Below are 17,788 nucleotides of genomic sequence, written 5' to 3' on the forward strand. Positions count from 1 at the left end.
GGGATTTTTTTTTAAGTAAGCCTTAAAAGAGCCACAACTGGTCACTAAAGAGCCATATGCAGCTCGAGAACGGCGTCACTGCATTAGTTGAATACTTTGAATGGGGGCACATTTTACTCAACACAATCACTGAAAATCTCAAGTATTTTCAAGTCATTGGACTAAAGTCTCAGTCAAGTCCTGAGTTACTGATGTCAAAGTCCAAGTCGAGTTGCAAGTCTTTGATGATATTGTCCAAAGTCATCAAAATTGTGACTCGAGTCTGACTCGAGTCCGAGTCGCGTGACTCGAGTCCACTTTGGTAGATGGTGAGATTCAAAGTCTTTCAATTTTCAGATAGGCTACAGCCTATCTGTACTACTACCATCTACTGTCTTTACAACTAAATAACTCTGCCTCCCTTGCTCTTTTATACCCAGTCATGCTACTACCTACTTGGAAACAAAATGATCCTCCTGTACCACATCAGTACCACTTATTGTTCCAACCCTATGTTGCCCCCTCCCTACTTGTTTGAGATGTGTTGCTGCCATCAAATTCACAGTGAGCTAATATTTTTTGTGAATGTTAAAATTTCTCAATGTCAACATCTGATATGTTGCTTATCTTCGATTGTGAATAAATTACGAATTTCTGAGATTTGCAAATTGTCGCATTCAGTCGGGTTTTTTGTTTGTTTAATTTTTTTTTCTTTTTTTTACATTTTACACAGAGCCCCAACATTTTCGGAATTGGAAATTGCTTAATGCTTTGATGGTTCTGCAAACCCTCTTCTTATCTAATTTCAAATATCGCTTATATGATTTTCCCACCTCTGAATCAAGATCAAATGAAAAAAACTGAGAATGAAATAACTTGTGATTGTGAATAGATCGTCAAGTAAGAGCACATTATTCCATTCCACCTCCTCCTGCTTTCCTGAGTCCTCAGTATCTTCTTTTCTCTCTCTGAAAAGAAAAAAAGGGAGATTTAGGTCAAAACGATAGACGACAAGATTTTTTTTTTGTTAGAGAAGAAGTGTTTCTTCACTGAGAGCATGTACATTTTTCAATAGAAAGTCTGGAATGAGCAAAATGAATTTCATGTCGAGCATGCGCGCAACAGACTCTGAGACTGGTCTGTTGACAAATATCGGGGGAGGGACCACTGCGGCGTAAGTAGAGCTTTGTTCGGAGTAGAAAATATTCGGCAAAATGCGGCTCCCTGTGGATAGCTAAGTTTTCATGACACATAAGACTATATCTTCTGCTTTTATAGGCATTGGACCCACAGGGCATGTGAAAAGCGCTTCGTTAAACATCTGCAAAAACCGCTGGGGCCGATTAAGTAATGTTGCAGAAAGGAAAGTGTCGTGTCAAGGTAGCTACAATGAAAATAGCAATTTCCGGTATCATTTTCTACCGCAAAATACCTGTTTGGAAACGTGTTTAAATGGAGATCGGCGGAGGAACCAAAACGTTCAAAAACGAACCGTACATACAATTCACTATAATTTCAATTGGATTCTTTTCAGTTGGGCTGACTTACACTATATGAGCGTCGATGACTGTTGTCCCTTACCGGCTTTAAAGATTTTATTTTGAAGGTAGAGATGGCCCGTTTCCGCTATAAGCCGTTGTAAACAGTGTTAACATTTAGCCAGACAGCCCGAGCAGCATCATAGCTAGCTACAAACGATTGTTTCCCGACACCATTTCATGGTTAATCTCGTGCTTTGGCCGTTTTGTCTCTAAATTTATACAAATAGCGAATACTGTTAACTTTCAAGGAAGGTGTCTTGCGGTTTTATTGTAAAACTTAATGCACTTGTTTCACAGTCTGGCTGTGGGAGAGATTGAAGGCGGTCTCCTCGTCAAAGACTGTCGACAGAAATGAAAAGGTAAGTAGTAACAGTAAAATCCGCCATCGTCAATTCAAATAGTAAAATACTTCGACAGAAGCAACTTTAGTCTGCCGATCAATATGTATTCTGGAATAATCAGAAATTTAACTGGAACATGTCTCGGTTTTTATTGCCATGTGTACAGCCAACAGAAAAGCCCTGATCCAGATGGAGGCGTGACAGTGAACGAGGAAGGTAAAACAAAAATACCTTTATCAACTATAACCATGGCTATACTTGTCCGACGGTAATGTAATAAATATGTGTTGTGGTAATTAAGTTTCTCAACACTCATTAAACAGCGCTTTTGTAATAATCATTTTGGGAGGGACTTGAGGGTTTGACTTATCAGTGTTGCTTGAGTGAGTGAAGTTTGGCTTAGTTAAGCAGAAATGCCTTTTGAGCCTCTTCATTGAACAAATTGAATGTTGAATGTTGAAATTTAGTCAAATATCGCAACATATGATGTGTGTATATATTCATATGTCACTTCACTTCATGAATATAATACTACTGAGCCTACACCATAACACCATCATTTTAGATCAACTTTAGTTTATCTTTAAAAAATGTATAAGCACTGTGTCTTCCAGATATCAGTTGTAATGTTTTTAAAATGCAGGAAATAGATATGAAAGAGTAAGACAGGGCTATGTGTGTATATGCAACACATTTTTCTACTAAATATTTTTTTTTTACTCCTTGAGGGTCAGTGGCCACAGCAGAGGACCCAGCAGCTATTGCCACCATCCAGTCTGCAGCTACCTTTACTGACCAACCTATTAAATATCTTTTCAAGACAGAAGGAGCAGGCGGCCAAGTAAGAATGAATAATAACCATAATAATAACCATATGCTGATTCCACTTTACCTGAAAGTGTCGTTTCAAAGATGGTGAGGCACTAATGAATTGTTTTTTGTTGTTCCCAGAAAGATGTTATTTTAGTTGAAACAGTCAGTTTAAAAAAATCAGACTCGGCCACCGACATACCTGTGTATGTCTAGATGAGAAAACTTGCAAGTTGATGGCACATTTCAGACATAAAGAATTGTGAAGTGCCTAACTGAGGAACGTAAATGCATTATAAACAACATTAGGCATTGAAGACAAAAAATACACAACCATTAAGTTGTGAATTCCTCATCTCCCCTCAAGCAGTGCTTTTATATGTATAGCTAAGCTGAAATAGAATTATAGCTTGACTAGAATATTCAACTGAGGTGTATAAATGCAACAAAATCTCATTAAGTCTTGGTTAACAGACAGGCCACACTACAAGTGTGATCCTGACCACTCATATGCTTAGATATTTTCTGTCTCCATGACTGTGTGCTAGTTCACAGGTCACTGGGGAGACAGGTCAATGAGTGTCAATCAGAGCTGCAACAGAAGTGCTCTATGTGATGCTAGTGGTCTTTTCCTCTGAAAAAAAACAAGATCTTTGCTTGTGTTGTACTTACTCTCAGATGAATGTCACTTTGACTTAAGTGACTAAATGACACAGTATCATTGTATCTTGTCCTGATGTGTCATGAGGAAGACAATATGGACTGGCTTTCCGTCAAATAAAGCTTGAGATATGAATGTAATAATATGTCAGGAAAAGTTCCCCGTATGTAAAAATAGCATTGTCAGGAGGAGAAAAAATGGGTCTTGTGTAATGTCACTATGGTAAATACAGAGATGGGGAGAAATTGCTGTCCTACTGGTAGGCCCAGGGATGCATGTTATTAGTATCAGGTCAGGATGTCAGACTAGACTAAGATCCTTGTGGTCGTGGGGTGTCTATGATGTGTCGTCAATTATGCCACATGACAAGAGCGTTTGTCACACTCATATTCTGGCCCTTGTTTGACAATGAGCTGCAATAATGCATACAGACTAAAATCTGGCTGAACTCATGTAGTCTGAGCTGGCCTTTTAGCCAAAATCCGTCTGCATTATCTGTGTGCGTTTGTCTGACTTTGAGACATTTGATTGTAGTACAACTAAAGGTGGACTTGCATGTTCCTTGCAATATAATAGTCCAGTTTATTTAGACAAAACAATAATTTCCTTTTTGTATATGCATTTAAATTTACTAAGTGAAGAAGTTCTACCTATTTTTTAATGTTGTGTTCTAGGTGACCTACAGAGTGATCCAGGTTTCAGACGGCCAGCTGGAGGGTCAAACAGAGGGAGCCGCCGCAGTCAGCTTGGTCACTGGTTTCCCTGCAACCACACAGACGGTCACACAGGTGAGAAAAATAATGACTTCATTTATAAGAGGAGAGATACGTTTGTGTTTGATGTATGTAATGTTAACGGTATTTATTTTTTATTCTGTCAGAATCAGATTTTTATATGCATAAGTAGACATCATTTATAGTCACTTAATATGTTTTCCATTGTTTTCTTGTGGATTTCAATATTCTTGTTGGTCTTGTTGTCTCTTGGTTAATTTAATACCGTACATTTAATAGTTTAGCACAAATCTAACAGTGACATTGATGTGTGTTTGGTCTTAGGCTGTGTTCTCCCAGTCTGATGGGTTGGAAGGAGACAGCGGCACAGAGACACAGTACACCTACTATCCTGCCACCATCGCAGACGCCACCACCGGCACCATGGTGACCACAGTGCAGGCCTCTGACACATTGCTGGGTCAGACCACACCCACAGGTATTCATTTTTGAGGCCTGGCACATAGCTATGACAAAGAATGCATCTACTAAAGCTCCCTCTTCTTCATACTATGTCAAAATATGCAATAAACAGTGAACATCGTTTTCCTTTTAAGTTGCTGTTAGATTTAAATTTTGCAGTCAAAGAAATTCTGTTACTTTAAAACTTTCAAGAGGTAAGATCTTGTCAGATGCTGACACAGAATAGGCAGTGGAGTGCAATGACTGCTCCACAAGGCTATGAAGTAAAGTATCTGGGGATAACTCTTAAAGGCACATAAACTAAAAAAAAAGAGTTAAAAAATACATGGGAAATAAAGGGCAGTAAGCAGTTTGTATTCATGTTTATGCCTTATGTACTGAAAAATATTTAATAACTGATGGATGTGATGATTTTGTTAGTCTAGTGTGAAAAGAAAGATTTAAGCTATCTTCATGTGGGATGATTTCCTTTGCCTTCAAGAAACTCCAAAATATAAAGCTTTTTTGCAGCTTTGTAGCTATTTAATTAATTGCAAGCTTCTGGTACAGTAGTTTAGCTCTCAGCCTACTGTAACAATGATAGCTACGAGGTACAAACCAAAAGCTGTGAGTTGTGCCACCCACCTCAACTGGTCATTTGTTTTCTTTAATTTAGGAGCCTTTAATTCAGTCTCCACAAGTGTATTTATGTAACAGTATACCTCTGTTTTTTTTTTTCAATATGGTACTGTGACCTTATGAGGGTGAAAAGATGTTAAAAAGTGGTACCACCAGCCTGGTCCCTGTGGCTTTGTGTCCCAGTATGTTTTGTGCCGTGAAGTGGTCACTTGCAGGATGGGGGCGAATAGATGATGGATTGCTGCTGCACTTTACCATCACACCGGTCACACCACTATATAGGGCTGAGTTCACTTTTAGATTTAAAGAACAGGCTTCTTATACATCAAATTTTTAATAACACACACACTTCTCCAGTGTGCTGTGTGCATATGGTGCCATGGTTTGAGCTGGGCCCTGAGTTGTGGTCTGTATCAGTGGTTCTCAACTGGTCTATCCTCAATACCCACATCCACCTCGTTAATGAGAAATCACATCCCAAAAGTCCAAACGTTTTCCATCCCCCCAACTGTATGTAATGAAAGATGTAGTTTGGACCAAAAAGTGGAGCAAAATATAATTTTAAACAAAGAGACTGGACAAAATTAATATGTTTAAGAAGCTCATCATTACAGAAGCCATGAGAGGACACAAATGCATGCATTTAATTTTACTTTCTTTGTCATGAAAATGTGTTAATTTTTGGTTGTTTTCTAGATATCTCAAGAAATTGACCAGCTTTGCTATTCCAAATAGCAATATAAATAGCAATATAAATAAGTCAAGATCTCAAGAAAAAAAGTTCTCTTAGGGCTTTCATATATCATCGACTTTCTGCCACTTTTTTTTACAGGCACATGTTTGTGCGCCCCGAAAAGGGCTCTGCAACCCACTTTTTGGCTCCTGACCCACCAGTAGAGAACTAATATGCTAGATGATTTATAGGTTCATAGATTAGACTGTTTGTTAATAATAGTTCCTGCAAAACATCAGTTAAATTGTTCTCTTTAAAGCCATCACACTCATCAGTCATTTTACTTTGTAGGATGTAGGAGTTGCTGGTTTATACCTCTGCATTAATTGCAAACACCTTAGTCAAACATCAACAACAAAATTAAATGAAAGAGAGACTACCATTTTCAAAACTTCCAAAACAACCAATAAGTTATTAAGAGCCCAGATTGTATTAAAACAAATAGCCCAAAATTTGAAATGATCCTTTCTAAAATGACTTGTAACCAATTACAGTACAACAGTCATGTGAGCGTATTGCAGGTTTAAACTGTCAACCAAAAGCATTACACAGGGCTAATAATTTAAAGGCTTATTAACAATGCCTTTTAATGTCCTTCTATCTCCATTCTAACTCTAACTTTTGTTTTAACAGGGCAGCTTTATGTGATGATGTCACCACAGGAAGTTTTGACAGGTTCCAATCAAAGGACAATCGCTCCTCGCACACAGCCATACATTGCGTAATTACATTATCATCTAATAGATTTGCAGCACTAAAGTATATATTGAGAATTCATCACTTTCTGTTGCATTCAAAGATTTGAGCTAACTTAAATTTTTCATTCCAAATCGTTTTCTAGAAAGCAAGAGGCTCCTCGGGCTTCCAGAGATGAGAAACGACGAGCCCAGCACAATGAAGGTTAGTAGACACTTCACTCATGAAAAGTTGACTCTTATTTTGCTGCAAATAACCGAACAGGGCTTGATGAAAGAGAAGGGTCTCATATTGACATATTTCTCATACAGTGGAGCGCCGGCGCAGGGACAAGATCAACAACTGGATTGTGCAGCTGTCGAAAGCTATCCCAGACTGTAACATTGACTACACCAAAACAGGACAGGTAAGTGAAGCTGGCACTCAAAATCACTGTCGTATTCACACTTAAGAGGTTGGTGGGGCTGGTGTCCCAAGCCTATTTTTTATTGCAACAGTACATTGAGATGATATATGCATAGAGAGGAAGAAACACTGCATGTTGATTTTTTTTTCATTTTTATAACCATATAACATATTTACTTTCCCACACACTTTTTGACTGGCAGACAATTCCAGCACAAGCGTCACCCCAGTTTTTTGGTTTTACACAACTTTTCAGTCTCATAGGATTGGTTACCAGAAAAAAGAAGGGAGACACCACCACTTTTCCAAAGAATATTAGACATTTCAATGCAAATTGCTCAAAGTAGGTCACATAAGGCAAAGTACTCCAAATAACAAATTTTCAGTGATGATTTTTTTTCTCTAGGCATCCACATGATGGTATAAATTCCAAATGAAAAAAGGAGGCACTGTTATGACTAAAGAAACCCTTGTAGTTTTAAGACACAAATTCTAGGAGAAAGATGTTGTGACATTTTAGATGATTAAGAGAAAATAAAGCTGGCTTTTTTTTTTTTTCTTTTTACTTTTGATTTCTTTTTCCACAGAGTAAGGGAGGAATCTTGTCAAAAGCCTGTGAGTACATCAAGGAGCTTCGACAAAGCAACCTGAAGCTGGGTGAAGATATCAGCACGCTCGATCGTCTCAGAATCGACAACCAGCTACTCAGACAGGAGGTTTGTCTGATCTTGCTTTTCCATATTAGTATTATTACTCTAAGTGGGGACACTGCATTCTGAGGATCTCTGCTATGAAGAATAGAATGTCTCCAGTAACAGCTCTGATCAGAGACTCTGAAGGACTAACTCTTATCTGTTCTAAAGGGGGAAAAATAAAAGATGGTAACAGAGAAAAGAGAGCAAGGATTTAAAACACTGCTGCTGGTGCAGCAATCCTTGGTCCTGCCCCTTTCAGCTGGTTTCACATTATGAATAATATTTGATCTAATTAGAGTTATTACTATCCTGACACGCCAGATGGATTTCTTTCACACATCCATCTGGAAAACCTTTCGTACACAGCGTTTGGGAAAGGGCAGAGGCATTGAAAAAAAACTTGGAAGGTGATTGGATGAACGTTCTGTCTGTCACATCTTTACGGGCCAATCAGAGCAACAATACACATGATGTAGGTGCTACCGAGGAGTAAACTCCAGAGAACTGCATAACGTGAATCATGGCAGCTGTAGACATGTCAGTACATGACTTTTGTCGTTTTTGAATAGAAAACAACTCAGTATTGTTTTTTGTTCTTTTAATGAAGAAATGTCTTCAGGTTCTGATAAAACTTACGCTTTAGCAGCATCCACGCTAATGTCTTCTGCCATATCTGTGCCGGACTCTTGTTGCTGCTTGCTTACGTCATGACTTCGCCGCGCCCGAAAGAACTGCCCCTTGTCGCTGATTGGTCCTGTCACTTTCTAACCGGGCCCAAACAGTTCAGATGGGAGCTTTGCGAGATGGATTTGCCAGTGAGAAACACGGAAACAGACGTATCCATCTGCTTTGCAAGGTTAAGTTATTACAGTTTGATTGTCTAATTTAAAAATCAGACCTTAGTTTGAAAATATGTACTGCATCTTGTCATGTAAGAAGCCATGTGTGCAGAATACGAGAAAACCTGCATCATCCTGATGGGGTTCCATTCCTTTAACATGAGCTGCTCATTATACTTTATCCTTCACTTGTACCACAGTGATATATCTTACTTCTTTCTTAGTTTTGGTTAATCTATTCTAATTTAGTTTTGTTACCTCTGCCAAAGCCCGCAGACCCAGACTGCTGATCAGATATGCTGAGGTGAAAGCACGGTAGCTGAAGCTCTCATTGCAAAATAGTGCCAAACATGGATATAGCATACAATTTAGCAAGTATTGTTATTTGGCCCATTTTTACTCTACACTCACCAAATGACACAGAGAAAAATATACCCATCAACAGTACTATATAGCCTAGCATCTCAGAGCGATTTCTTTTACAGGGAATTACACACTGAAATCTCTGGAGGTTAATGTCACTACTATCTCCAAGCACCTCCTACAACCCAACTTCAAATATCTGAAATATCCTTTAAACTATAATATTTTTATACTGATTTTAAGAAGTCCAGAGGCAGCTTTGTAATTGTTCTTATTACTATATTACTCCTGTTGCTGTTCAGGTGGAAGACTGGAAGTCCAAGAACCAGATCCTGAGAAATCTGCTGCGACAGCACGGCATTGTGGGATCATCCAGCACGGACCCCCAGTGAGAAGCCTGTCTCAAATGTATTTGAAGACAACCAAGTATGGGCCAAAAGAGTACTTGAAAAGCTTTGAGACACTTTTTTGATGGAGTATGCATAAAATGGGGAAATTAGGGGTTGTTATCTAGTAATCAGATCCAGCTTGTTTGCATAATGAAACTCTTGTCTTTGAAGATTTTTACTAAATTACATCTTTGCCTTGGGAATACAACAGAATTTTAATATGTTAAAGACACAGGAATTTAATAAATGTCAACTGTCAGCCTCACAAATGCCTTCCTCCCTATTTTGAGATAGTTCATTAACCTCAAAGCTCTACAACATGACCAACTTCTCACATGAGTTTTTAAACCTCATCATTACAGTGCTTCTTTGTATCAGATGCACTCGTTTATGTCGCAGAAAAGACAATATATCCATGCTTTGACTTTTCTTCATCTATGTCAGTATCATTTGATGCTATGCCTGTATGAAAGTATATTTATATACAGTAAGCGGTTCACTCCAAGTTTGTTATCTAGTTCATAGATAAGCTCTTTTACTTTGTATTTTGTATGTCTCATGAAACCTGACTTGGGTCAATAATTGCATTGCAACAATGTACTAACTAAACAAACAAGGGTTGTGAAGCATGGCATTGTAGGTAGGCTATGTATGTCTTTTTAATAAAAACATTAAATAAGTTACTTCATGTCCAACATATCCTTCCATTGTGTTTGTTATGGTGATTTTGATTAAATTTTTAAAAAGCATACATAAACTGAAGATCTTCACAGTTGTAGCGTGACCATGTGTCAGACTTGGTGCCAGAGGGCCAAATCGCTGCTTACTTTCTTGTGTAAATTGTAGTTTATGTGTACACCAATCAAGTATTCAATGCTTCCAAAGCTGTTCATGTCATATTTAAATCTATTACATACACATCATACATTCTGATAGAAGATAAAGATGGCACTTACAAAATGTGCAGGCACAAGCAGGCAGGTCTGGAAGGTAACTAATTACATTTACTCAAGTGGCTGTAACTTGAGGGTTTGAGCTGTCACTGTAGAAAGCATCATGGAAAAGAAAACAAACGAAATCATTTAGACTTGAGAAGAAGAAATGATGCTCACAAAGCAGGAGAAGCATTTACAAAGAAAACCCGACTGTACAGGCCTGGAGAAAGATTATGCATACTGTAAGCATGTCCTTTCAACTAGAGCCCTTTGGCCAGCTGGGAATCTCGTAAAGGTGGAAGGAATCATGAAGAAAGAAGGATATGGGAAGGTTTTTTAAGAGAAAACCCAAGCAGTCAGCAGCAAAACTGGGTCTGGGTCATCGTTTTGTCGTCCAACACGACGACAACCCAAACGTCCAGGTGAAGAACTACCTCCAAAAGGCCAAAGTGAACATTATTGGCTGGCCTGCACAAAGCCCTGACTTGAATCCCAGTGAAAATCAGTGGGGCGAACTGTAGACCAAGGTCCATGCCAGAAGACCATCAAATCTGGAGGAGCTTGAGAGATTCACCAAAGAAGAATGGGCTGGGATTCCTCAGGAGACATATTGGACTTGTTGGAAACTACAGCAAACAACTGCAGCACAAAAAAAGAGACAGACTATAACCATCAACGAGGCTAATAATTTTGACCCCTATAATTGTCGTTTTATGTGAAGTAATTTTGCTCCTGTGTGCAAAGCACCCCCCCCCCCCCCCCAAAAAAAAGGATGTTTGGAGAAGCTGTGTCAAAAAATTTCTATCTCTATCAGTGCTTGGGATCAACCAAAGTAACTGTACTTTTATTGTAGGACAGTCTCTGTACTTCTTCAAGCAGGAAATTACCAAATTGCTCTTTCCTGTTTTACCGAAAAATAATACATTAACTATTTTACCGAAGAATTATACATTAACTAATTTACCGAACAATTATACATTAAAACAGAAGGAAACAAAACTGTTTGCTTATGTTTTAATGCAGTAAACAATCATACACAAGCAGGAATTCTTGATATTTTTCTAACAGGAAATTTACTTAATCAATTGTAGATTAAAAACGTTTAAATCATAATTCTATTCAGTGATAGACTCCACCCACGTCCACTCAGTTTGACGTCATACCTCTGCGACAGTGTGAAGGCTTCGGATATGGCTTCAAGATTAGAAATCAATTTTGTGAGATTATTGTCTCGCTGTGAGTCTATAGCATCAGAGAAACGAGGGGAAGCAGAATGGAGATTAGAGAAGGTAAGATTTAAGAATAAAGGGTGAATTTTGTCGTTCAGAGCTGTTATTATCAGAGTGAAGGTGAAGCTCAGGTTAGCATGACTGTTGTTGTTGTTAGCTTTAAGCCGCTCAGTTTGTAAGCCACGTCGTCACAGAAAACGGTCACAGATTTCTCTGCTAGTAACTTTAGTGCTGTTTTCCTTTCCCATGTACTCTGCGCACTTCATAGTGGTTTAATTATTACATAGTTGACTTGCTGATCATTTGCTTACCTTGTTTTTCTAGTTGCTGTATCAGTAATTGGATGAAACCAAACAGTCTTGCTATTGTTACAGTGTAATGGGACTGACACCCTCAGTCCCACTGGTTTATTCAACATATATCTGATAAACAACGGAGAAACTGATTATTTTAATTGTCTTTAGGTAGGATTCAAGAGCACTGATGTAGATTATACAATACAAAGTTTCTTATTATAAATTGACAGCTTTTGCTGGGATTGAGATAGTGAAAAATGACATTGTAACTGCCATTTTACATATTATTATTTGTTTTCAAGAAAATAAGTTGGTCAGGTCTTTCAAGACTCTTTGTCACAAAAAGATCTCATTCAATCAAGAGAGACTACGGGTTTAACATTACTTCATTTTACAAATTTGGATGAAAGAGAACTATGTAATGTCTTTGGTTATTTGACTCCATTGTGATGATTTTATGTATTTGAAGGGGTAGGGAGGCTGACAGCAAGAATAGGATACCCCACTTAGGCAGGATCAGATGAGGAGTAGACTTCTGAGATGCTGGACGAGGAACCAGTGAGGTGGTTTGGAGGAGGAGACTGAGGTATGCAGGTTGGGATGAGCAGAAGACCTGTGAGGATCTGAAATGCCAGGCTGACTGTGAGAGAGAGGACAGCAGATTTGACATATGATAGATGCATGGTGATTTGTCAAACAAGGTTGTGGTAGAATCTGTCTAGCTCAGTACTTGAGAGGGTGAAAGCCAATACACTGCTTTCCACATTATTATGCAAATGACATTTTTCTCTTATTTTCCTAAATATTAATGCAAATGGCGGTCAGAATATTTTTCAAGTCATCGGCTTTTAGAGCAGAATTCAGATGTTTTTGAAAAAACTTCATAACGATAGCCATTGTTTTTTTTTTAAATAAAAACCTCAAAATGCACTGTTTCACATTATTGAGCAGGCCACAGGTTCCAAGCAATATGGGAAAGAAAAAGGATCTCTCTGCTGCCGAAAAGTGTCAAATAGTATAATGTCTTGGACAAGGAATGAAAACATTAGATATTTCATGAAATATTAATCGTGATCATCGTACTGTGAAGAAATTTGTGTCTGATTCAGAGCACAGATGGGTTTGTGCAGAAAAAGGCATGATGAGGAAGGTTTTTGACAGACAAATTCATCAGATTAAGAGAGCAGCTGCTAAAATACCATTACAAAGCAGCAAACAGGTATTTGAAGCTGCGGGTGCCTCTGGAGTCCCACCGACCTCAAGGTGTAGGATCCTCCAGAGGCTTGCAGTCGTGTATAAACCTACTATTCAGCCACCCCTAACCAATGCTCACAAGCAGAAACGGTTGCAGTGGGCCCAGAAATACATGAAGACTCATTTTCAAACAGTCTTGTTGACTGATGAGTGCCGTGCAACCCTGGATGGTCCAGATGGAGGAGTAGTGGATGGTTGGTGGATGCACACCATGTCCCAACAAGGCTGTGATGTCAGAAAGGATGTGGCAGAGTCATGTTCTGGGCCGGATTCATGAGGAGAGAGCTGGTAGGCCCCGTAGGGTCCCTGAAGGTGTGAAAATGATCTCGGCAAAGTATATAGGGTTTCTGACTGACCACTCTCTTCCATGGTACAAAAAGAAGAACCGTGCCTTGTGTAGCAAAATTTTCTTCAGGCATGACAATGCACCATCTCATGCTGCAAAGAATACCTCTGTTGCTATGGGCATAAAAGGAGAGAAACTCATGGTGTGGCCTCCATCCTCCCCTGACCTCAACCCTATTGAGAACCTTTGGAACATCCTCAAACTAAAAATGAGGGTGGGAGGCAGTTCACATCAAAACAGCAGCTCTGGGAGGCTATTCTGACATCCTGCAAAGAAATTCAAGCAGAAATTCTCCAAAAACTCACAAGTTCAATGAATGCAAGAATAGTGAAGGTAATAGCAAAGAAGGGCTCCCATGTTAACATGTAAATTTGCCTGTTAAGATGTTTTTGATTGAAATAGCTTTTGATTTTAGTAAATATGACCTCCTAATGCTGAAAATTCAACAAATGACCATTTGCAGTTCTTTATGACCTATAAAATCTTTTAAAACTCAGTTGTGCTTAATAATGTGGAACAGTGCATTTTGATTTTTTTTTTTTTTTAATAATGGTGATCATTATGAAGTTTATTCAAAAACATTTGAATTCTGCTCTAACGGCTGATGACTTGAAAAATATTCTGTCATTTGCATTAATATTTAGGAAAATAAGAGAAAAATGTCATTTGCATAATAATGTGGAAAGAAGAGAAAGAAAGGAGAGATATGAAGAAGTGGTAACTAATGAATTAGTGGAAACAGTCTTCCTGCTTGAACTGCCGTTGAGGTCCATTAGAATAAACTCTGACCTGCTCTTCTTTCATTTGTGTCTTTTAAAAACCTTATTACTATTACATCATTATTATTTATGCAACGCTTGTTCATCGTTGTATGTCATGGATGTTTCTGTGTGCTTATTGATAGTATGTTGGTGCTCTGGAGGAGATGTTGGTTGCCCTAAGGAAAAGCCCAAGGTAAACTTTTCTTCCATTCTCAATGTTCTTATTATTGCTAATACCTAACACCCACTCTGATGATAGATATATATTTCTACTAAGGTTGTCTCTGTAAAGCAACTAAAAACTTTTAACAAACCACTCAATCTATCTCAACAAAGCCGTTTCATGTGTTTTCTGATGTCTTGATGCCGTTTCTTGTGCTTGGTTCAAACCAGCTTTTTGCTCTGCTTTGTCTTTTATCTATAGATACACATTTTAACGATATTGTTATTGATAACCTGTTGTCTATTTTAGCAAACCTACACCAGAAGTCCTGACTGAATACACAAGAAAAGTCGATTTTTTGAAAGGACTTTTAGAGGCTGAAAAACTGGTAAGGGGCAGTTTTTAATTCTTAGTCCTAAATGTATTTTCTTTTTTTATTATAGTATGACCTGATGATTTCTGATTTCTTTATTGTTATGATAGAGTTAAAGCTCGGCGTTATTTTTTTGTTTTTCTTTCTTTACATGAACAGCTGACCCTCAATTCCTCACAAAATTACATTTGGTTTTATATTTGTCCCTGTCCTCATCTCTTTTTTTTCTCTGTTTTCATTTCAAGTCTTCACCTACAGAAAAGGCCTTAGCTAATCAATTCCTTGCCCCTGGGCGAACACCCACCATAGCCAATGAGAGGATGCCTGCCACTAAAACTGTCCACATGCAGACAAAGGCTCGATGTACAGGAGAGATGAGGGATGAGCTGCTTGGCACAGTAAGATATAAGAGAAACAAGTAAAGAGAAATGGATAGAAAAAATAAAGATCAAAACCAACCCTACCTTCTTTTATTCCAATTCTCATTTTTCTTCTTTTGGTGTTATTTCAGGGAATAGCTGGCAAAGGTAAGAAATGTAACAGAATTAAAAGATATCTTGAATACAGAAGTGGTGCCTTAAATTAAAAATAATGTAGTGTTCCATTGAATAATTTATGCTTTAAAAAGAATATACTTCTTTTCTCTCCTTAGGCACATCAGAGACAGAGCTGAGAAACCGAAGGTAAAGCTTTAAGTTAAGGTTTTATATGTGTTAGGGTAAATATTCAAGTCTCAGTGTTCACTGCTAAATAACTTTAATACATGGTAACCCAAAGACCCCCTGTTACTTTGCTTGAACTTTGTATGATCACTTTAGTCGCTCAGCTGCACTCAAATAAAAGACTGATCGTGCTGCTCTGCCTAATGCAGAGGTTTTCCTCTGGATGAGCGTCAGTCTGCTGCAGAGCTGGAGGCCGTCTTGCAACACCACCACAACCTACAGGAGAAACTGGCAGATGATATGCTCAATTTGGCCAGAAATTTGAAGAACAACACTCTAGCAGCACAGAACATCATCAAACAGGACAACCAGGTAACTAGAAAGTAATCCAGATATATCCAATACAAATAACCGAAGCATTAATACATTAATAAACACACTACTTTTCTATGTTCTATACATTCAGTGGATACTTTTTGTCAGTTTTTGATCATTTCTTTTATGTTTCTTGCAGCATTAGTCATCCATGTTTTACCTGGTCCAGTCAAGTCTTTATGAATAATCTAGAAAGCTGAACTTCGGATTTGTGTGCTCAGGATGTGACCCGTTTACACTTTCCCTTCCAGACTCTGAGCCAGTCCATGCGGCAGGCAGACTTGAACTTTGAGAAGCTGAAGACGGAGTCTGAACGGTTGGAGCAGCATGCCAAGAAGTCCGTAAACTGGCTGCTGTGGCTCATGCTCATCCTGGTCTCCTTCACCTTCATCAGCATGATCCTCTTCATCAGAATCTTCCCCAGACTCCGATGATGACCGTCTGATATTCTGAACTTTTAGTCTCCTCGTCCTCCTGTGACTACAAAGGCCTCATAGATCCACAGATCAGTAGTAAATGAAACCAAAACAATGAGTTTGATTTACTGAAACAGTTGCACTTTTGAAGCTGAAGTTCTTCCTCTAGACAGGACGGTTTAAAATGGGGTTTGAAACATCAGTATTCCTTTTTTTAAACAAGACAGAAGTTGAATGAAGGTAAAGACCTTGATTTTTTTTTTTTTTTTTTTTGGTGGCCTTTGGTAGCAACAAAATCGTCTTAATTGCTAGACAGCAGTGACTGAGCCTTAATTATTCGTATTCCTCATCAGGTAGGCTACAAGCCATACAATAAATGTCAAACATGATGATCTTTTGTTAGACAATGTTCCCACCTATCTTCTACCCCAGTTCATGAACAGTTCATCATCTAATACAGATTATATAACCTATAAATCAAAACTATATCTGGCTTAAAATGTCAACCAAAATTATAAATAGAAGGATGCACTAAATGTTTGCATTGTTTTGTAACACTTACATCTGCTATTTAGCACCTATTTACATTATAAATGTGTATAAAACTACACTTTAATGTAGTTAAGAAACCATATGGATAATTTTATGTGTTCATTAATGTAAAGACAGAAATTTAAGTTCTCCTTTGAAGGCATGTTTATATCATTTCCGATGAGTGTACGATGGTTTCATTTACTATCTGTGTATACCACAATCTCCACTTTTTACTGCCTCAATTAGGAGCTTAAATGATCTAAAATGCATTAATGAACAGTGAAAAGGTTTTTCTTTAATCTAATTGTAAAACACTGGCATTTATGAAAGGTTTATAAAGTTTTTTGCAGTGCGAAGTAATGGAGTTAACACATAGTTTTAATGAAAGGAAATGCACAAAATATTCCAAAACATACAAGCATCAGACAATTTACAGTTACACCTTTAACCCTGGTTGATTATGTTAGGAGGTCATCACGCCTTCAGTCCTGTTCTTTGTCAGTTTGTGGCTGATTCATGTGATGATATTTTTGATGATTTTGTGACTGCTGCGGCTGCTCATATTGACAACATTAAATGACTGTAACTTCATACAACCATTGCCATATTATTTTGAGAGAAGCAGTTGTGTCTGTAAAGTTACAATAAAGTTGAGAAAATATGAAGTTGAGAAAATTGAACCACCTCCTTTTATTGGGTTTTATTGTATGTTATTTTACGTTGCACACATAAAAAAAAAAAAAATTGCAAAAAAAAAAAAAAACCCTACCAGGGTTAAGATTATTAGCCCCCTTTAGGCCTGACCTTTTTATAGCACAGAACACTATTCTGAAATGATGCGTTTTAACTTTGTTATGCTCAAAGTTTGCAAAATCAATTAAACCAAAGATTATCTTCCGAATAGTGACAATAAAACTTCAGTAAGGGTTTGAGCTGTCACTGAGAAAGAATCATGGCAAAAACAAAAGAAATCAGTTTAGACTTGAGAAAAAGATTTCTTGATGCTCACAAAGCAGAAGGATATACACAGCACAGCGTTTCAGAGTGTCAAGGACTGCAGTGTGAAGTATAATCAAGAAACTCAAAGAGAGCCACACAGTCCAGAAAAAGCCTGGCAGAGGTAGGAAGAGAAAGATTTCAAAGACCCTGGAAAGAAAACTAGTGATAGATGTGTCTAA

At 38.0% G+C, this 17,788-nt stretch overlaps 2 protein-coding genes across 6 annotated transcripts; both read left to right on the plus strand.

Moving 5' to 3' along the window:
* The first annotated feature begins 1,116 nt into the window (after positions 1–1,116).
* Positions 1,117–9,954, plus strand: usf1 (upstream transcription factor 1). 5 transcript variants are annotated; one of them, XM_041790562.1, is made up of 11 exons: positions 1,117–1,153; positions 1,818–1,879; positions 2,028–2,077; positions 2,590–2,702; positions 4,007–4,120; positions 4,391–4,544; positions 6,513–6,600; positions 6,721–6,779; positions 6,887–6,981; positions 7,568–7,696; positions 9,180–9,954. In XM_041790562.1, the coding sequence occupies exons 2-11, from the start codon at positions 1,872–1,874 to the stop codon at positions 9,267–9,269; spliced, it is 900 nt and encodes a 299-aa protein (XP_041646496.1). In that variant the 5' UTR covers positions 1,117–1,153; positions 1,818–1,871; the 3' UTR covers positions 9,270–9,954. The 5 variants fall into 5 exon arrangements, with proteins under 5 accessions (XP_041646496.1, XP_041646501.1, XP_041646498.1 ...); XM_041790567.1 differs by having other exon boundaries at positions 1,135–1,153; positions 2,596–2,702; XM_041790564.1 differs by lacking the exon at positions 1,117–1,153 and adding an exon at positions 1,182–1,359.
* A 1,418-nt stretch (positions 9,955–11,372) lies between these two features.
* Positions 11,373–17,283, plus strand: use1 (unconventional SNARE in the ER 1 homolog (S. cerevisiae)). The gene is made up of 8 exons (XM_041791589.1): positions 11,373–11,490; positions 14,231–14,280; positions 14,560–14,638; positions 14,869–15,021; positions 15,135–15,150; positions 15,276–15,306; positions 15,495–15,657; positions 15,912–17,283. Exons 1-8 carry the CDS (start codon positions 11,392–11,394, stop codon positions 16,092–16,094), a joined length of 774 nt encoding a protein of 257 aa, XP_041647523.1. The 5' UTR covers positions 11,373–11,391; the 3' UTR covers positions 16,095–17,283.
* The last annotated feature ends 505 nt before the right edge of the window (positions 17,284–17,788 follow it).

The sequence above is a fragment of the Cheilinus undulatus genome, linkage group 7 (assembly GCF_018320785.1).
Source record: "Cheilinus undulatus linkage group 7, ASM1832078v1, whole genome shotgun sequence".
Classification (NCBI taxonomy): domain Eukaryota; kingdom Metazoa; phylum Chordata; class Actinopteri; order Labriformes; family Labridae; genus Cheilinus; species Cheilinus undulatus.